The sequence below is a fragment of the Lepidochelys olivacea genome, assembly GCF_965140295.1.
Source record: "Lepidochelys olivacea isolate rLepOli2 genome assembly, chromosome: 5".
Lineage (NCBI taxonomy): Eukaryota > Metazoa > Chordata > Testudines > Cheloniidae > Lepidochelys > Lepidochelys olivacea.
In genome coordinates this window covers 85,325,486-85,347,624 of record NC_140415.1, presented here as the reverse complement: position 1 = coordinate 85,347,624, position 22,139 = coordinate 85,325,486, and the positions used below count along the sequence as shown (strand labels likewise).

The 22,139-nt window shown below is 41.0% G+C and overlaps 1 protein-coding gene across 5 annotated transcripts in view; it reads left to right on the top strand.

Moving 5' to 3' along the window:
- LOC311521162 (uncharacterized protein) overlaps positions 1–21,461 on the top strand; it is an 87,475-nt gene extending 66,014 nt beyond the window's left edge. For 2 of the 5 annotated variants that reach the window (XR_014711818.1, XM_084629323.1), the window contains 4 exons: positions 15,964–16,063; positions 17,039–17,070; positions 17,729–17,864; positions 21,182–21,461. Coding sequence is in view for 4 of the 5 variants with exons in the window: in XM_084629323.1 (XP_084485449.1) it covers positions 15,964–16,063; positions 17,039–17,070; positions 17,729–17,864; positions 21,182–21,199 (286 nt within the window). In the remaining variant the exon portion in view is untranslated. The remainder of the gene's footprint in view (positions 1–15,963; positions 16,064–17,038; positions 17,071–17,728; positions 17,865–21,181) is intronic. The other 3 variants (XM_084629322.1, XM_084629324.1, XM_084629325.1) reach the window with 2 other exon arrangements.
- Positions 21,462–22,139: the final 678 nt, after the last annotated feature.

Below are 22,139 nucleotides of genomic sequence, written 5' to 3'. Positions count from 1 at the left end.
TAAATAAGAACATTTTTTATGAAGGTGCTCACATGTCTCCTTATCCCATTTCCAAAGCTCTATTTTGTTCCAAATTCCTTCCTAAAAGGAATATTCAGGCAGATCTCTAGTCCTTGAGGCACTAGACTAAAATTCCTCCAAACCAAGTGGATATCTGAAATATCTGGTTCAAGTAAGTGGTGTATCCATAAATCAAGTTGAGAGTACTTAACATCAGAATGAAAAAGCAGACAAAACTCTCTCTTGCCTGTGTTAATCAGAGGCCCTGTTCCTTGTGACTTGGGCTGGAGCTCAGGTTATGAAGCCCCCACTGCCCTCCCGGGGCTTTAGAGCCCAGGCTCCAGCCCTAGCCACAACTTCAAAGTGCTGTCTATGCTGCCATTTTTAGGGTTCTAGTGTGAGCCCTGTTATCTCAAGTCTGTCAAGCTGCACAGGGGGATCGCACCTGTTTGCTCCAAAGTGCTATAAAGACATACCCTTTATTGCTCAGATGGTTAAAATAAGTTATTTAGACCCTGCACCTCCAATATTTGTCCTCAAACATTAGTATTCCAGTTTTCAGAGTAGCAGCCGTGTTAGTCTGTATTCGCAAAAAGAAAAGGAGGACTTGTGGCACCTTAGAGACTAACCAATTTATTTGAGCATAAGCTTTCGTGAGCTACAGCTCACTTCATCGGATGCATTCAGTGGAAAATACAGTGGGGAGATTTATATACACAGAGAATATCAAACAATGGGTGTTATCATACACACTGTAAGGAGAGTGATCACTTAAGATGAGCTAATACCAGCAGGAGAGCGGGGCGGTGGGTGGGGGCGGAGGGAAGAAAACCTTTTCTAGTGATGATCAAGGTGGGCCATTTCCAGCAGTTGACAAGAATGTCTGAGGAACAGTGTGTGTGTGTGTGGGGGGATATAAACATGGGCAAATAGTTTTACTCTGTGTAATGACCCATCCACTCCCAGTCTCTATTCAAGCCTAAGTTAATTGTATCCAGTTTGCAAATTAATTCCAATTCAGCAGTCTCTCGTTGGAGTCTGTTTTTGAAGTCTTTTTGTTGTAATATTGCAACTTTTAGGTCTGTAATCGAGTGACCAGAGAGATTGAAGTGTTCTCAGACTGGTTTATAAATGTTATCCAGTGTTCTCATCCTACACGACCCGTTGTGAAGAGTCCAGTCTCTTGCTGCTACCAGACTTTAGGGAATCCACATCACTTTAACAGTGTTAGTCATGCATAGGTCACAGTGTTCTCTATTAAGGTTTCATGAAACTTAGGAGAAGATCAAAAGTAAAATAAAAAACCAAGGAAGTCAAAGAAAATAATAAAGCTATTCTGTAATTAAGACTTTAAATTGCCACTTTAAATACGCAATCTGAGTAGCCAGGAAAATCCCATTACAAATACTTAACTAGGACCATTAATTCAACCTAAAATTACATAAAGAGAGGGGATAATTTGGTAACCCATGCATCAGATTTAATATACTTAAGATCTTCAGAATGGTCAGGAAGTGATACTGTATGTCTCTTATAATTTATACTGACACTCACCACTCAGTAGCTGAGCACCTTCCACATTAATTAAATTGGAAAAGCAAGGCTCTTGGTGAACTTTTTGGAGTCTCCAGCTCTTCTTCTGCCTCTTTCTGCTGGGGATAAGGTGTGAGGGGGTGAGGTAGGGAAAGGAGTTTGTTGTTTTTCTTGGGAAAGGGAGGAAGGTAAATAGCAGCAAAAGAGGGGAAACATTTTCTATGCCCTCTGCCCCTGTCAGTACAATTGCTGCTTTGCTAAGCAGCAGAGACAGTACAGTCCCAATAGACTAAGTGAGCAAATAAGGACGCTATCTTTAGAAGGGTCAGCCTGTCCTCAGAAGTTAATAGGAGGTTGATCAAACCACCTTGCTCTCCTCCCTCAACAGAATTAGCGAAGGTATGTAGGGGCAGTCCCTGGAAGTCTTGGGGTACCACTTAGAGCAGTGGTGGGCAATTTGTGGCCCGGAGGCCACACGCAGCCCATCAGGATAATCCGCTGGCAGGCCGCAAGACAGTTTGTTTACATTTGCATGGCCACCCGCAGCTCCCAGTGGCTGTGATTCACCAATCCCAGCCAATGGGGGGTGCGGGAAGCGGCGGCCAACATGTCCCTGCAGCCCATGGTTGCCCACCACTGACTTAGAGGCTCACGTTCCAGAAGCCAAATCTGCAGGGTTAACGTAGATTCAGAAGGCAATCCTTGTGAATGGACTCAGGAAAAGCCAGACTCTGGGGTGTTCACTCAGCACTTTCTCAGAGATAGCATGCGCATGTGAGGGCTCTCACCCACCCAAATGGATTCAGAAAATAGCAGATTCAGCTGATATGGGATACAGGCACTTCTTTGCTATTGACTTCTCATTGTCCACAACTTTAACTTTCATTTAAACGAAAAAGAAAGAAAGTCAGGCCTTGTCCATGTGGGGAAGTTTTTTCTGGAATGTTTTTCTACCATAAGGAAAGCAGTGGGAGGATAGCCAGAAGCAGAATATGTAATCTGAAATACGAATGCCTCCACACAAACCTTATTCAGATGTAACTCATTCTGGAGTTATTTCCCTTTCAAAGTGGATTATGCCAGATAAATATAAAATAATAATAATTGTGTGTGAGCTTTAGGCAATTTAGGCTAAGACCCACCTCCCCCTCCAAATCATATCAAACCAACTTTCCCATGTGGACGAGTCCTAAGCCTCTAGCTGTTTTGGTTGCTGAGAGAGATTTGAAAGCATGAGCACAGTGTAGCCAAGGTACTGACATCTGCTTGCCTTTGCAGAACCTGAAACAACAATTTAGAGAAGTGTGAGCAGTCCCATTCATCTCAGTGAAAGCTAATTCAGATGCCTAGTGATGTTGATGTTTAAGATGTAAACTATTTCAGTGCTCATCACGTAAGAAATGGGGAAGATCATATAAATAAGATCTATATAATTTACTGTGAGTGGCATCTTGTGAGTGGAGCTTGGTAGAATACCATCACCTTCCTCCCTCATTCCTCCCCTCACAAACTGACCCCCATGGGAAATGATTGCAGTAGTTTCCTGATCACCATCATTTTTCTCTTTCTCTAAAGAATATAGGCTGTTGGTAATTTAATTTTAGTGAAACAAACATGCATGTCTCTTTCACCAACAGGACAGATTTAAAGTGTTAACATCAGAATTTGCTGTTAAAATTGGCAGGTGATAGCAATGCCAAGATATATTTTTCTTACTCAAATGGGCTATTGATTCCCTTTATCTTCAGATAGTATTTGATGCATTGACAATGGCCAGCTGTCCTCTGTGCTTTTAGAGGTTGTAGGCACGTGCTCCAGGAAAACAGACATCAAAAATGAGAACCACTTTTCTCAAGCATGGCATTTTTATTAATTGAATTCATGAGTCACTACTGCCAAAGGGCTTTTGGATAGCAGTAACACTTTTAATCTACCAGAAGTACACATACTAGAAACATAATAGATTGTACCTTCAGCAGACAGAGGTTAAATAGAGAGGCTGCATAGCACCTCGAGTCTCCAGTCTTCCCAGAATTCCTTCTGGGGCTCCTGAAAAGCTTCCACTTGCCAACCTAGACCTATCAAAAATGGGACCCCCCCTTTACTGTCCAGCCTCCCAGTAAGTTAAGTCTTAGACTGAAAACTGACTGAACCGATTTCAACGATAAATGTTGCACATGCTTGGCATGGCATTTGATGCATCGTGAGAAAGGGTGTTAAACTGTGGGCTTCTAAGGCCTGGTCTACACTGCGGTGGGAGGGAGGGATCGATCTAAGTTACGCAACTTCAGCTACATGAATAACGTAGCTGAAGTCAACGTACTTAGATCTACTTACCATGGTGTCTTCACTGCGGTAAGTTGACGGCTGACGCTCTCCTGTCGACTCCGCCTGCACCTCTCGCCGTGGTGGAGTACCGGAGTCGATGGGAGAGTGCTCGGCAGTTGAGATGCTATAAATCAACCCCCGCTGGATCGATTGCTGCCCGTCGATCCAGTGGGTAATATAGACAAGCCCTAAGGTAATGACAACACTTCTAGGTATTGACCTGTAGGTGGGGGTATTCACATACTTTTGATTAATCACAAAAACAGAATTCCTTTTCTGGGATCTGAAACTTTATTGTCATAGTCACCTTTTGTAGACCTCTTAGACATAATCTGTGGACCCCCCCGCCCCAGGGACAGAGGTTGAAAACCACTGATCTACAATGATGGCAGCACAACAAAGTGCCAAGGAAGAGTATTAGCAGGAAAGGTGCAACATAGGGCACTTTCACTGTATTCTACTCGATTGACTAATCTGTGAAGATCCCAGCTGTGTTAATGGTGCTCTGTAGCTATTTCCTTGTGTATCACACTATGAAACTAGTCTTGTGTCAAAGTTTTTATTGATGGCATTGAAAAATTCAAGCAACATTTCCATCTGAATAAGAGAGATTTATGTAGCTAATCAGGCCTCCTTGTGAAAGCAGGAGATGGAATCTAGAGAGTGACACTCATTCAGGAATCAAAAAGCTGGATGACTGCATTCAGACACAATACTCTTACATTTCAGAGCCTGCCATACAAGTATATATATAATGATCAGAGGCTCTTCATAAATGCTGAATATAATGAAATGCAAAATCATAATTGCTGCTGGTTGTGCTATCATTAAATCCAGTTTATATTTAGAGAGAAGCCATTTTAAGAATGCAGAGAAGAATAACAGATCATTTACATGCCTGAAAGGAGTTTACTTAACACACAGCTGAACTGGCATTCAGTGAGCAGCACACAGCCTAAGACAATTGCACAAACCAGAAACCTAGAGGCACATGGACAAGCTGACTGGCAGCGCATACATATGACTGGCATTTAGAAGCTGGGACATAAAAGTAGTCTAAAAGCAAGTCATTCTAGGGAGCACAGCAAAATAAATGCATTATCAGAAAGCAAGATTCCAGAGTGTGTGTTCAGGTTAAATTTAATCCATTACATGCCTCGAGGTGGCATTTGCTTCAGAGGCCATGCCACTTTATTTTGGCATTATTACTGTTTGTTGTTTGTTTCTTGTATGTTACAGGCTGAGGGAAGCACTCTAAACTTTCAAACAAGCACCATCATGCTCTTCCTCCAGGTTGTCCTTCAAAAATGTCCACTAAGTCACCTCTGTCTTCCTTCAGATCCATCCTGTTTATACCTACTTGACAATCGTTTATCCTGTTTATACCTACTTGACAGTCAGTTGGTGGCTGAAACCACAGCCTATAATGCTGACCAATATTATCCTATTGTTTCCTTGTGCTCTCCTGTACCTGTTTTTTCTCTCATCTTATACTTAGTTTGTGAGCTCTTTGGGGTAGCAGCTGTCTACAGCTCTTTGTTTGTGCAGCACCTCGCACAATGGGGTTACTGGTCCATGACTAAGTTCCTAAGTGCTGCTGTAATACAAAATGAACAGTAAAAGAAGAACACAGAAAAACAGCTCCTGTAGGAAGAAATGCAGTATGCAAACTTTGCAACAGTGTGCTACATGAACTGCAGGGTTTTCCATAGGAATTGCCAAAGTGGTAAGGCCAGTGATCCACCTCCTCACAGGTTCCACCTGCAGCAGTAGCCAGCACAAGGTGCTGCAGTAGAATAACAGGGGAATTTTTTCCTGTTGGCAGACAATTAGTAATCTGCTTCTGCCCTGAAGCAAGAATGTTACATCCCTTATACATTTTTATCCTATGTCTTCAGCCCAGCATAAAAAGACTTGATGTGTTTTGATTACTAGGAAAAGGCCTTTTTCAGACCAGGAAGAAATAATTTGAAGATTATACACCACATCGGAAAACTAAACACCCTTGTGTGTTTAAAGTGGTGTCAATTTCTGATTATACCTCTATTACCAGTGTAATTGCCTGCCATGAATACTCAATTAAGAAAGGTAGGTGCTTTGGCTCAAGACTACGTGCATTTTATTTTAAATGCTATTTATCAGTGTGTTGGGGAGACACGGCTAAAACAATACTGCGTTTATCAATGTAGTGAAACAAAGTAGATGAGATCCCTTTTATTGGACCAACTTCTGTTTTGTGAAAGATACAGGCTTTTGAGCTACACAGAGCTCTTCTTCAGGTCTGGGGAAGGAAGCAGGGTATCTGAGATAAATACAAGTTGGGACAGATTAAGAAGAAGGGGTAACACATTCATTTGAGGGGTAACTAGGTGCCCAGATATCTATTTGTTTTGTCTAATTGGTTGTGTTATAATTAATTTGAACAGAACGCCAGGATACACATTGACAGAGCCATATGGGTGGCACTTTGGTGGGCAGTAATCAGATCTGTAACTCTTGAGCAGTTACTATGGTTATGGATTTTGTTTTCTGTTAATAGAATTATTTTATTGTTTCTATCTTCCCTTCCCTGCACCTTTACTCCCACTCATATAGGAAAGAATATGTGTCAAGTCTTGTCCTTTGGCCAGTAGACATATATTTTAGAATATTGTTTCTAAACAGGGTTATAATCACTGTTCACACAGGAAATTTGGGGCTTAGACTGAAAGCTACTCTGATATCTGTGTTATTTAGTGTCACATCACACCTACCATAAGCAAGCTGGCTCTGAGTGATACTGCCATGAACAACAATGTAAAGTGGCAAGACAAACAGTAACCTTGACAGAACTTCCAATGCAATCAGAATTGATGTTCTCTTTTTCTTAACACTCCTTGTGCATTTGTAATTTCTCAGTATCTTTTGGACAGCTAAGGGCACCTTTGTGAAGACAGCAGATCCCATCATAAAACAAATTCCAGTCATATAAACAATATTCGGTGTTGCACGTGTGCCATTCCAGCTCCAATGGTAACAGTGCTGCTCGTATTTGTTATTCACTAGACATGCCGCCTATTTCCCTATGTGTGACTTTGTTAGGTAGCTCTCTATCTTCTTGCATATTAATATTCAGCGGTCGCACTATTTAAGCTGCTTTGTAAGTGCTCTGCTTTATTATGTATCCTCTTTCAAATGGCTATGCATAACAAGAACGTCACCACACTCCATTCAGACTCTCTGTCTGGGAAGCTCAAGCCTTGAAGGTATAATCCCAGTACAACACAATGAACCCTCTGGCTTTGCCGATCTAACCTTTTCCCCTAACATTTCTTACAGTTTCTCCCACTGATGCAGTTCCACCGTGATAGCAGTGGCGAAAGTGCAAGTGCAGAGGAGGTGCTGGTGGCCCTTTACATTTTAACAACTAGTTGTCTAAACCTTCTCTGAGCACAGGGGTTAGTCTGCAACGCTGGCTGAAAATCAGAATTTCCATTCCATGGGAAATTCCAATATTTTAACTTATTTTCATCCCAAATCTGAAAGAGAAATTAAAATATCATTTTTTTTTTTTTGGTAACGGAAAGTTCTGATAAATTTCCAATTCTGAAATGCTGAAACGTTTTGGAACAGTTTGACTTTGAACAGCACCCATGTGAGCTGTTGCAATACCTCACGACAGCTGTAGTTCAGATGCCTCGATGCCTCCATGCAAATGATGCAATTGAATGCACACATCAGGCATTTTAACACAGAAATTGGATTTAAAGCATTCATTTATGAAAATGCCTGATTTGAATGTGTAGTTGTGGTATTTGTGTGTGGAAAAAGTACATACACAAACATGCTCTAAATATAGTGGCATTAAGTCCTTTAGACATACTTACCATAAATGTACCAACAGGTGCACAGATCTTGAGCTGTAAGAGCTTGAAAGTATGGGCCTACCATAAATGAAAGAGAACGAGCACGTTTATTTTTTTTACCACACATTATCTCACTCCCAAACTTCCCACCCTCCAAGTTAAAAGAACATTAAGCTTGCAAATTTTAGCCCTCAGAAGTTAGGAAATACCAGACTTATATAAGGTCAGGGGGGTCCTACAAAAGCCTCTTTCTTTATTGAACAGTCTTGATGATTGCCATCAGGTGCACTGAATGAGTCCTGTGGAAAAAAGATTGTGAGATAATGTACATAAAGACTTTTCATAAAGCATGTGCAGAAGGGGGACATATTAAGTTTCTTACCAGCCAAGGAAGGAAGGAGGGTAGGTCAACCCATTTGGTAGATAAGGCTTAAGCCGAATACTGGTTAATGTTCTTTGAGTGGCAGAGCAGCTACAAAAGAGTTGATAACAGAGTACAGTGGCTGTTTCCACACTTGAGTATATTCTCAATTTCTCCCACCCTAGCTGTAGCACAGGTACTAGAGAACACTGCAGTAGTCCAGTCTTGAAATAACAAAAGCATGGATCATTGTGGCCAGGTCGTCTTCTGTGAGGAGAGGGCACAATTTTCTTGCCAGTTAGGGGTAGAGGTAAGGTGTTTCTGTGTATAGACAAAAAACAGGGAAGACTTAAGTCTTTGAAGAAATCTGTCTGGAGAAGGAAATCGGACTGTTTTCAAATCCTGGTCCAATTTGAAGTCAAATGGGAACTTTTGTCATGAGTTTCCCTGGGATCAGGATTTGGCCCTTTGTTCCCCACCTAGAACTGGTTATAGTGTGAGCAAATCCAAGATTAAAAATGATAAAAGTTGCAAAAGATAACATGCAATTTCAGTCTGCTGCAATCCTTTATAATTTTTGGTTTCCTCTGTTTCAAATTTCAGTTTCTTCTGCAATTGTAAACCACATAATTTTTGCATAGAATTTTTGTCCTTGATGGTAGTGAATGTATTTTAATCTACAGCTGACATGGGAGTGGGGGAGGCAATTTTATCTGTAACAGACCCCGTGCAGGGGAGATATCCCTGTATTGCTTCAGAAATGAAAAGGTGATCGTTTTGCCGCAATGAACCCTTCATTTATGCTGGAAAGTCATTTTTTATTTCCTTGTTCCTTTTAGCTTCTTGGTGTAACTGATGGATATCTCAGAATATTTAACCTCCTTTAATATGCCTCTTCTGGGTGTTTCTGTACAGAACTCCTAGGGAAATAATCAAAAAGATTATACTGGTATAATAGAATGAAGCGCACAAACAAGATTACAAAAAGAGTACCTTTGATTTCTGCTTTGATAAAAGTGTGGTCAGGGTTACAAAAATGACTGTTCAAGTATATGCTGGTGCTGCATATTAGCCATCTGTGACCTCCACATCAAATCAGTTTTAGAGATAAGTAAATAATTCACAGCAAATAATTCACTAACAAATGTAACCTCCTTTTCTGCTCACAATATGCATGAGCAGAATGTGGTTTCTTCAAATTTATTAATTATTAGTAAATGTGGTATGAACATATCATTTTTAATTTCCCCTCACCCTTTGATAGCTTATTAACAGCATGCTGCCTGTAATTATTCTAGGTATTAATTTTGAAATTCAAACTGGTTGGTAACCTAAGTCACATCATAAATTTTCTGTTCACTGATTGGAAGAGCATCTCTCTCTTCATAATCAGGAGGGCTTGAGGAAGCCAAATTCAGAGATGACTTTAATGGTGGTGGTGCAAGTTACAGGTTGGGATGCTGGTATAACCTGAAGCAAATACTCACCAGCAACCACACAACAAAAGCACTAACCCAGGAACCTATCCTTGCAACAAAGCCCATCACTAACTGTGTCCACATATCTATTCAGGGGACACCATCATAGGGCCTAATCACATTAGCCACACTATCAGAGGCTCGTTCACCTGCGCATCTACCAATGTGATATGTGCCATCATGTGCCAGCAATGCCCCTCTGCCATGTACATTGGCCAAACTGGACAGTCTCTATGTAAAAGAATAAATGGACACAAATCAGATGTCAAGAATTATAACATTCAAAAACCAGTCGGAGAACACTTCAATCTCCTTGGTCACTCGATTACAGACCTAAAAGTGGCAATTCTTCAACAAAAAAACTTCAAAAACAGACTCCAATGAGAGACTGCTGAATTGGAATTAATTTGCAAACTGGATACAATTAACAGGCTTGAATAAAGACTGGGAGTGGATGTGTCATTACACAAAGTAAAACTGTTTCCCCTTGTTTATTCCCCCCCTCCTGTTCTTGTCAACTGCTGGAAATGGCCCACCTTGATTATTACTTCAAAAGGTCCCCCCCTCACCGCCCCCAGCTATCCTGCTGGTAATAGCTCACCTTTCCTGATCACTCTTGTTACAGTCTGTATGGTAACACCCATTGTTTCATGTTCTCTGTGTATATAAAATCTCCCCACTATATTTTCCAATGTATGCATCTGATGAAGTGAGTTGTAGCTCACGAAAGCTTATGCTCAAATTTGTTAGTCTCTAAGGTGCCACAAGTACTCCTTTTCTTTTTGTGGTATAAATTAGTGTAAGCTGGACCAGTTTACACGCTGCCGGAGTGAAAGAGGAGTGTTATACCTGGAAAAGTGATAAAGGGGAGTGGAGCAGGGCAAGAAGAGTATTGCTGTTTGCTTTTTTCTTGGTTGTGTCTTGGTCTGAGCTATATGCCAATGTGTGCCCAGATACCGGGACAGATGGAACAGCGCAGTCCAACTTCCTTCCCTTATTTTACCTCCTCAATGACAAGAGGCCTGCTCCCCACACCCTTCTTTGCTGTCTGATGCCCTTTTATTGGAAATGAGGAAGAAAGAATGAGCAGCTGAGTCCGCACTGGTGGATTATGCATTACTCTCCCTTCCCCCCAGTTATTATGATCTTTAATATCATCTAAAAGACTGTCAATCAGGGATTTCCTGCTAAAAACATTTTATAGTGAAAGGGGACAGGCAATAAGAAATATTGTTAAAATGAAAGCCATTCTTAATATTTTACATTTCTAATGCTAGAACTTTATTTTCCTTTTTCTGTATCTTTAATTAAAAAAAGAAGGAAATGGGAGCAGGATCAAGGCCTTAGTATAGTTTTATCTGATCCAGAGAGGCTTTTTAGAGCAGTACATCTCACTGCAAACGCTGATGCAAACTGATTCCTGGTTTGGAATGTGTCTCAAAAGAAGTAGCTAGTGATCCCAGGTTATTTCCTAATTCATAACTACCTCCCTATGTCTGTGAATGTGTAAATAATATTGTATGTGCACACAGCTGTATAATTTAAAACCCATGTATCTAGTCATAATGGTGATTTACCATTAAAATATAACGCAAAAAAAATTAATGGTAGAGACCTGAGAGGTATCTAACTGTTTTCACTGTATTGTGTGGTGTATGATTCATCCCTCAATACAAGAGGAACCTTGAAACAAAATTACTCAAAGTAGATAAAAGCTATAAAATGATATATGGACCATGGGAATATGCTTCTCCACTAAACCTGTAAAGCGTCTCTGCCTTATGTAGATAGCTGATTGCACTCCCACATTTAATATTTGTTGGGAATAAAAATTGTTCTCTTGGAAGAAAAGTAGTTTGGAAGACAAAACAACACACAGTGGGTGGGAAATAGAGGGTTGGTCTGTCTACACTAGCAATTTATGTTGATATAATTATGTCACTCGGGAGTGGTGGATTGCCTACACTGGTGGGAGAAGCCCTCCTGTCAGTGTAGGTAGTATCTTCAGTGAAGTGCTACAGATGCAGCTGCACCTCTGCAGCCTGTTAAGTGTAGACAAGCCCAAATCTTTTAAGGAGCTCTTCTGCCTCTGTTATGAAATGTGCTGATATTTCTTCTACTTCGTTTTATTGCCACATTTGCAAAGAAAAACAAAACAAAAAACAGTAAGGACATAAGGCTCAGTGATTGGGGAGCCTCAACTTTTGGGTACCTAATTTGGAACACCTTAAACAGGCCTGCTCACTTTTAGCCCCTCAGAGGCAGGAACAGAATCCAGGAATAATGACACCCAATATTCTAGTACTGTCTTGCAGACTACCTCTACAAACTGGTTCACACAGGGTCCCAGTTTGCTTTTGTCACCAGTTGATCTTACAGCTGAATTGGAAGTGGCCCATAGCCTCAGACCCTACTGATAACTGACGTGGGAGACAGAATTATATAATCAGCCTCTTTAATTAGTGTGAGGATCTTGAATAGTTGGAATGATCTTACCTTACAGCACATTGTATTGAAAGTGAATTTGATCATTGTGTTAATATTTGTTGTATTTTTAGTGTGTTTGTGTGTGTGTGTGTGTTGCTTAATGAGAGCTGTTCCTTTAAGAATGGGGTGGAGCACTTAATTAGGAGTGTTTTCACTGAGCAGTGTGTGAGAGTTTTGACCTTTGTAGTCAGAGAGGGAGGATGCTCCCTGTGTAAACTCAACAGGTCAGAACCTGATTTAATCAACTTTTGGAACGGAGGCTGGCACTTAGTAGGAGACTGGATACCTAAAGATATTGCTAATGAGCTTCAGACTCTTTTGCCTGTAGATCACCAGTCTAAGGCCATGTCTACACTACCTCTTATGTCTGCAAAACTTACGTTGCTCAGGGGTGTGAAACCCCCCGCCCCCAAGCTACATACATTTCATTGGCATAAGTGGTAGTGTGCACAGCACTATGTCGGTGGGAGAGCTTCTCCAGCCAACATAGCTACCGCCGTTCATTGCAGGTGGTTTAATTATGTCGATGGGACAGCTCTCTCCTGTTGGCATAGAGCAGTTACATGAGAGATCTTACAGCGGTGCAGCTGCATCACTACAGCCATGCAGCTGTAAAGTCTCTAGTGTAGACATAGCCTCAATCTAACCCATGCCAGTAGGGATGAAAAGTTGTTCCCATCTAATGGATCTTTGATGGCCTATATGAGATTCATTTTGGTCTGTTTTCCAGCTCCCATGGTGTAAACTCACCCCCATACTTTACACTAGCTGGCAATCTTAGTAGAAAGGCCAAGAACTGCAAGGGCCATGGTGACCGAAGTGCCCCATTCGCCCCGCAGTGCAGTTGAAGAACATGCTGTGTGCATGAGAAGTTTTGCCGTACTGCTGGTGATGAATCAAGGATGTCCTTTACCAGGACAGAGCCAATGCCTTTTGCCAGTATTAATTTGCACTTTTATAAAAATATTAATTCATTCGTTTTGCATAATATCATGCCTGGTGAAAACTTGGCAGTTCTACAGATGGTATTTTTAATACCTAATAATGTTTTAACCTGTTATGATTTTCCATACACAATGGCCATGCATGTAGGTTCAGTTTCAATTTTTATTTTAAGTTGGAGCACCCGATAAAACATAACAAAGGTCTTTGTGAGACAGCACAGTGTTTTGTCTCCTCGTGTTACATCAACTGTGTGTCAGAAAATAACAACTGCTCCTACAAACACCTTAGAAACTTAAAGGTGCAGTACAGGGGAATAATGGTGTAGCTGCAACTACCGCACTTGATTATCCAGAATATGAAAACAAACAAACAAAAAGGCTGAAGGGATCAGCTATTCAACTTCAATGAGGCACAAGGTAAATGACGTAATATCTCTTATTGGCCCTCACCCACCTGGTTTGTCTAATATCTTGGGACCAACACAACAACAATGCAAATGACTTCAGTGAGGTCGTTTACATTATATAACTTGTTTACAACTCCAGTAAGGCACATATTCTTCACAAAAGCAGAATTAATAGGATTGCTCTGGCTACATTTTTCAAAGGGCTTCTGAAACTTTTTCATTTACACATGAGAAGTGCCACCTTCTCATTTGCACAGAAATCGAATCTTAAGTGCAGTTACCTGACTTGACTGCACACACATGTGTAAATTTTATAAGAATATATGTTTCAGAAGCCCTTTGATAGTAAAATTAAATGAAGTAAAAGTGTCTGAGATCTCTATGAATCTCTGGAAATGTAGTGTGTAAAAAGGTGATGATTATGTGTCCTTTATCTGGACTGCTTAGTTGTAAAAAAACAAAATGATCATGAGCAGGGTTTTTAAGTGGCAGAATTTCCTTTTGAATTGATTAGACTCATTCATTCTATGGGAGAGCTGGGCATACAAAAATGTCAATACTTGATCCTGCAGTTTTCATGGGGAGCACAAAAATATTTTAAATAAAGACCTGGATACAGCAGCGGCAACAAGATATTGCTTTGTCTAATCCCTTACCATATTTAAAGTTTAGCCATCAGCGTGTGACTCTGTATGTCAGCAAAGAAAGCTTTTGAAATGATAGTAAATCTGAATGGATGGGAAATAGGTTGACCCTGGAAATCTCTACTTAATCTTTTCTCAGCTTCCATCAACAAATGACATTCATCATTACGCAACAAGCCTCAAAAGCTATCAACTAGGATTTCAGTCAGCAGCAGCATATATGCAATTTGGGGATAAAGAATTATTCAGTACGTGATGCTTAGTTATTATTGTATTCTGGAAGTTCCATATTCTATTTTGTACATTGTATTTACATGTAGTACATGCATTCTAGATTCTTCTTGTCAATCTTTGCTGGAAATTTCCTTTTGGACTTACTCCCTGAATATTATTTCAGCCTTTGCACAAACCAGGGGGAAGTTTCTACACAGATTTACATTTTTTTTGGATAAGGTAATCTTGTTTTTACTATTTGACAGCATCCTACAGCACTCCCCTTCTATGCTGTTATGTATGTATGTCCCTTCAACCTTCAAAGCAATGCCTTCCATAATCAGATCCTCAGATGCATAAGAAGAAACTTTACATTTACAAGATGAAGTGGGGGAAACACAAGGCAATAGTTAATCAGTGAAGGGAACACAGCATGTGATCTGATGGACTATGCTTTCACAGAAGAAAGAACAGATGTAAAATATTCTTGAGATAAAATATTCTCAAGATAAAAAAAAAACATAGTTGTGAAAGCATACCTGAAGTCCCATTCCCCTGCCCCAAGAGATATTATTTAGAATCATGATATCAAGCACCTCTCTTTCCTCTCTGACAATTTGTTAATTATTGCTCGTAAAATGGGTACTAGTTATAAAATAGTATACTTGGTCAATTTGTGGTCCAAATAACCATAGTCCTAAAACAGGCATATTCCTTGTAAGAACAGACAAATTTACTGCACACTAGATGAAGAAATGCTGAGCTGGGGCAAGATCCTGCACACTGAACTCAGTGGCAAAACTCTATTGACTTTAGTGATGCAGGGTCAGGTGCCCTGGTATAGAACCCATTGTGTATCAAAATGTATAGTTCTTATGCACAGAGAAACTTTAAACAGGGTCTCCATAGCTGCTTTTGTTGTTTATTAACATTTCACTAATGCCCTAGAAGGCTCCAACCAGGAACAGGCAATGAAACAGGATATTTGGCAGTGTGGTCTAGAAGATTGAGCACTGGACTCAGACTTCAGAGTGCTAGGTTCAAATCGTGGCTCTGCTGGTGATCTTGGGCAACACACTGCACCACTCAGTACCTCAGTTTCCCCATATGTAAAATGGGGATAATGCTACTGGCCTCCTTTGTAAAGCCCTTTGAGATCTGTTGATGAAAAGTGTGGTGTAAGAGCTAGGTACTAGTAGTACTTTATTATATTTGAGTGTGTGTGTAAGGTTAGGTTAAAAAGTTACTGTACTCTTTTAATATTATATGGAAGAGTCTGTTCAAGTGATGAAGGGTCAAATGACTGCATATAGTGGCTAGTCTTTGTCATCTTGACACAAAACAGGTTCTGTCAAAGTGTAGAATCTATATTATGGATGACCCTGGGCAAGAATACTGTCCAACATCTAGACAACTCTGTCAGTGGTCTAGTGGGACATGGTAATCTCTTGTCCTTGATTTGCTTCCTAAACATCCTCTCCTAGCTTCCCTATACCCTGGTGATCGGCAAGGGTGAAGATTTGAAATGGAATTGCACCTGCAGTTGTTTCTGGGTTCAAAATTTCTAAACACTTTTCCAAATTGGGGCTCACAAACAGCCAAAAATTCAGTATAGTTTTGGAAAAATATATACTGCATATACCATGAATAAGAGTGTAATGCACGCTCATTTAATAATACTTTAAATTGCTCTCACTTGCCTTTTCCTCCTCACTGTTGCAAGCCTCTCCATAAAGAACTCTCACTGTGATGTCACAATTAGGATAGCAACAACTGCTGGTTGCCGAGAATATGTGAGAGATGAAGAAAGGCAGCCAGAGAAGGTGAGACTAAACAGCTTGTGCTGACATATTCTGTTTACATTAATTGATCATATATTAACCATTGTAATATATTTGTGAACACTTCATTCATCCTGTTTAAGTGCCTCCCTTGTTCTCCAAGTATATGTCTACACTGCAGCTGGGAATGTGCCGCCCAGCCCAGGTAGACAGACATGCACTAGCTCTGCTTAAGCTAGTGCACTAAAAATAGCAGGGTGGATGTTGCAACATGGGCAGCAGCACTGGCTAGTTGCCCAAGCTTGGACCCAGCGGGTTGAGTAGCCTTGTACTCAGATGTCACCAGGGAGTAAGAGGTAGCAGCACCAGCTACCTCAGGGTCGTGCCACCAGAATTTGGAGGAGAGAAAAGTGAGGGATGGACAGGCTGAGGAAACAGTCAGAACTGGTTCAAGGGGGAACCAACTGGGGACAGAGCTCAAGGGAAAACAGACTGGGGAGTGATTTGGGGGTTCAAATGGGAAACAGGAAGCAGTGATGGAATGACTGAAGCTGTCCCTTGATACGTCCCTGAAACAACCCCAAGTCCCAGGTTCCCACTGCTCCCCCACCCAAGCTGCCTTGATTCCCTCCAGTACTCTGCTCTCCCAACCCTACTCTTCTTGTGCTGGTGCCAAAAACAGACTCCTGCCTCACTGGTAGGGGCCCTGTGAAGGAAAAAATCTGTGTGTGAGAAAGTGTGTTTGTGATCTGGGAGGACAAACTTGTGCTCTTAATCATGCAGAGCCGGGACTTGAACCTGGATCTCCCAAATCCCAGGCCAGCTTGCTAACCACTGTGTTGTCTCACTCTCAGTTTGGCCAGAAATGACTTCCCAATTAAATTTTTCTCTAAACCAATATGTTTCTTCAAAACATTTCAGTTTCCACAAAAAGGCCTTTTTCAACAGAAAAAGGTTCAATTAGCTCTAGTTAGTACCATATCTTAAATCTAAACTACTTTTCTCTTTATATTATAGATCCTTGTAGTTCCTTATCTCTTGGCTTCCTGGTAAGATTGTGTTCCAATTTTAAACTCCAAATTTGAACAAAAACACATTGTTCTATTTAAGATATTTCTACTGTTTTACATAATACAACTATGCAGGCAATGTAACCACACACACAACACATCAAGGCCTCACATGGAATGCAGAGTTATTCCATATACAGTGCGATATCAACTGACTGAAGGAAGGGTGACTCCTCCAAAGAGAACATCTCACCAGGTACTGATCCCCAAATCTCCTGAAATGGAATACAATATGTAGTAAAACATTAGGTGACCTAGCATGGAGCTCACTTTCAGTAGATTGGAACCTGACAGAAAAGACGTGAAACCTCACAGAGAATGCAATGTGACTTCACACAAACAACACCAGCCTGCACACAACACATCCTGTTTCACTGAATACAACACTCAGCATTATTACCATATGTATACATATGTACATTATATTAGCTGACACTGGAAACTGATGTCACCTCTCACAAGCCAGTGTCACAGAACATACTGTTGTCTGACATAGACTACAATGTGACCCGTAACTGTGGTCACTGAACATGTTTCATGGTACGTAGGAAACAAAAGTGAGAAAAGACTTCTTGTAAAGTTTATTTTCTTTCTTTCATAAACAGTCTTGTCATCATATTTCATTTATTTTTTTCAGTCATGTGTCTAAAATCAGTAAGCACTGTGACATCCTGGAGACAGGGACCCTGCATGTGTACATTGGTTATGCTATCAACACTGAGCACAGGAATTGCGTTGCTTTGGTATTGTGTCTTCCTTCTTCCCACATGTATGTGAGTGTGACATATTAACACTGGATAATATTATAGGCAATTCTCAGTGGTGTGCCCGTTTACTGCACTTGCAGTATAGCTGCTATGATACTAGCATTAGCGTAGGTGCACTCTTTCTGTCCCCGCTGTTTATGGGTCGGGTTTGTCAGTAGCTCTGTGGCATGGGGGATTAGCATAGCAGCACTTTTGACAGTACAACAGTTAGTTCATTTCCTACTTGGGGTAAGCTTTTCCTTTCTAAGGTTTAGAGGTTATTTACTCTTTTATTTTGTTGACAGATCTCTGGGTTTCAGAGGCAAACAGTATATTCCATTTCATAGACTGATAGAGTTTAGGGTCAGAAGAGATCATCATGATCATCTAGTCCAGTGGTTTTCAAACTGCGGGTCGCAACCCAATACTGGCTCATGGAATTTAAGGCACTCGGTCTTGATGGCTCTGGTCAGCACCACCGACTGGGCCATTAAAAGTCCCATCAGCAGTGCTGCCCAGCTAAGGCAGGTTAGTCCCTATCTGTTCTGACACTGTGCTGTGCCCCGGAAGTGGCCAGCAGCAGGACCAGCTCCTAGGCGGCAGGGTGGAGGGGGGCGGCACAGGGCTCCGTGTGCTGCCCCTTCCCCGAGCACCAGCTCTGCACTCCCACTAACCGGGAACCTGCAAATGGGAGCTGAGGGGGTGGTGCCTATGGGCGAGAACCGCATGGAGCCACTTCCGTGCCTCCGCCTAGGAGCCAGACCTGCTGCTGGGCGCTCCCGGGGTGCATTGCAGTCCGCGGTGTCAGGACAGGCAGGAAGCCTGCCTTAGCACCCCTGCTGCGCCACTGACTGGAAGCCGCCCAAGGTAAGCCCGTGCCACAATCCCCTGCCCCAGCCCTGAGCCCTGTCCCAAACCTGGAGCCCCTTTCTGAACCCCAAACCCTTCACCCCTGGCCCCACCCCAGAGTCTGCACCCCCAGCCCAGAGCCCTGGCCCCCTCCCGCACCCCAACCCCCAACCCCATCCCATAGCCCTCAAACCTGAACCCCAACCCTGTGCCCCAGTCCTGAGCCCCTCCCAAACTCCAAACCCCTCATCCCCAGCTCCATTGGGTCATGGGCATCAAGAATTTTCTTCAACTGGGTTGCCTGAAAAAAGTTTGAAAACCACTGATCTAGTCTGACTTCCTCCATGACACAGGCCATACAACCTCACACAATAATTTCTCCGCAAATCCAAATCTTTTGTTTGAGCTATAACATATCTTTAGAAAAAATCCAATTATGTACTCTCCTGTATTTTAACATAGTGATTAGAATCTTAATAGAATCTTTTGAATGTACTTAATAGAATCTGTTCTACTCTTACTGAGCACCAGATAACTCAGGGAGAATTTCTGTTACCAGTTAGCTGAACTCCTTTGTTTCAAGAACCAGTAACCAAACTGGAAAACTTAGTTACTACAGTCAATTTTTGTATTAGGGTTCCATCCATCCATGATTTAGAAAAGATTAATAAAAATATAACAGATTATTTAATAAATTGATTTTAATAGATTGCTTTAGAGTCCAACTGTTCAATAGATTGTTTATAACTATAGATTGTAACCATTTATAAAAGCTTCCATTGATGTGTTTACAATCATATAGAACATATTCTGTTCATGTTTGTAATCTGCTTATAACATTCATTGACCATCTAGTAACCCTTTACAAACCATTAATGAAGAGAACCCTAATATAAAATAAGAGCATCACAAAAGCACTTGTTTCCTTCAGAACTTCAGACAATTTGTGTTTTTTTTCTCTTGGAATCACAGTTATTATTATCACTAACTTCTACATATGAAACCCAACAAAAGTGTTTTAAGGAGACCCAAACATTTATCAGTTTCCTAATTATTCAAGAATTTTAGGGGAGATTTTTAAAAGTGTGTAGAGGGCTTAGCAGTAGAAGCCCTATTTAAGATCAATGGGACTTGTGTTCCTAAATCCCTTGCATGCTTTTGAAAATGCCCCCTTGAACATATTCATGAACAGTAACATTTTGTTTCAGCTTGTCAAGAATTCACCTAATCAGTTTTGATCAAGTGGTTTTGAAACACCTTCATGATAAAGTATTTTTTATTTCACTTCCTTCAAGAAGAATTTTTAACAGCAATAGAATGTTAATGTAGATTTTGGAAAGAGGCTTATTATTTCTATTTCAAAACACTAAAGAAAAAGAGATCATGAAGCATTCAGAGTTGTTTTGGTGCCTCTTTACTCCCTCTGGTTAAATCAGAATTAAATATGTAATTTCAGGATACACAACAAGACAAACAATATTACCCATTTCAAAATTACAATTTCAATTACAACCAAGATACATCCTACTTAAGTAACATTCAAAACATACCACAAAAATTGATTTTTTTAGTCATGCCCAACAAAACAAGACAGAATAGCCCCCTTTCCCTCATTCTCAATATCTTTCCCTCACTAGTTTTAAGATTAATCTTCAAAGTGTTCCTATAAGTATTATGTAATCTAAAATAAACTAGCTAGACTGCTCCATGTGACGTCTTAGAGCCTGATTCTGCTTTCATTTACAATAGTGCAAACCAGCAGTTGCACCGATTGAGCCAGTCCAGATACACTGTTGTGGATCAGAATCAGAACCTCAGCTCTTAAATTATGTAATGTTTTCCCTTTTATGTTTGCATTGCTACCCTCCCTGGAATGGGATAATCCCACATAAAACTACAACAGCATTTGATCCCTCCTGGAAAAGTCCTACCTAATTTAATAAAGAATGAGAGCTTTTCTTTGGTTATCTTTTTGAATATCCTATAAAATGAAATTGAAAATCAAATTGCTGCCATGGAATTCTGTCAGCTAGTTTAAATAATAATAAACCTCTCTAGAAAGGATGTAATCAGTTAAACCATATGGATTTCAGTGTGATCTCTGTAGAGTCCTATTGGTTTAATCTCTCTAAGTGAATGTCTACACTGGAGGCTGGGGGCGTAATTCCCAGATCGAGGAGACATACATGCCTGCACTAGTGCTGGCTGAGCTGGCATGCTATAGGTAGAGTGTAGCCACAGTGGTGCAAATGGCCCTGAGTGTGTGCCTAACATCTGGATGGATACATACTTGGGGTGGCTAGCCCCTCTGCAGTAGTGGCTATGCTCTTTAGCAAGCTGTCTTCCCAAGCTGTAAATTACGCCCTCATACATACCCTAAGAATGAGTGGTCTTCCTAGAGTAGGACAGTGTTCTGTAAAGGTTTGTCTGATCCTCTATGTTCTGATGTTGTCTGAAAATTTACTATTTTAAAAAATTTCATTTAACTTCTCCAGCCACCATCACCTGCGTAGCTGGCAATACCATTGCCACACTGGCCGGCACCACCACAGCTAATAAGCCTACTGCAGCTGGAGCTGCCAGTTCAGCCACCACCGTGGGCAATTCACAAGCCACAACCGCAAGAGCTACCAAAGTCAGGACAGCAGCCATCCCTACTGTCGCAGCCACCACTATCAGTCCTTCCAGAGCTGCCACTGTTACCACCGTAATCACCAGAAGGACAAACAAAGCCTAAGCAGGCAGTGAATGATAAAAGCTCCCAGACATGCCCTCCCTGATGCATGCAATTTAATTGTAAGCTTCTTTAATGAATATAAATTTTAGTGTGCATTTCATTAATTTTTGTCTCTTCATCTCTTTGAAATTCAAGCTAAGAAAAAAGTCTTCATCTGGAAAGGTTTAACAACACCTTTTCAGTCACTTAGGCAATCTAAATGTTTTAGTGGTGACCCATTGTATTTCCATTAAAGAAAGAAGGACGAAATCGAGAACCCAGGGCACAGATTGCACTTCATTTTTTCACGGCATCTGCATTGCAATAACCTTTTATAGAATAATTTTATTCCCAATCCAGAATAACCCACTTGCAACACTGTGGCATGCTGTCCCCTTTCCAAGGTATAGGAACATTAGATTTCTATGTCTCCTCTTATCTGTTCCACAATGTGGTCTTCTAAGACCTCTTTCTCCACACAATCATGTCCCTTGATGTCACCACTTCCTTCTGTACTTCCTATTCTTTACATCAAGCTCCCCTTCCCAGTGGATTGAGATTTTTCCAACATCCCTTTACTCTGCCAACCCCATCAGGGCTTCCTCAAGAGATTCTGTGAATGAATTTCCTTCTTTTTCACAGCCCATCCACTCTGATTTCACAAGCTGCCTAATGCCAGCCAGTGATAGTACGGTGCTAATTGGTTTACTCAACAGTACATCCCATGATTTGCTAAA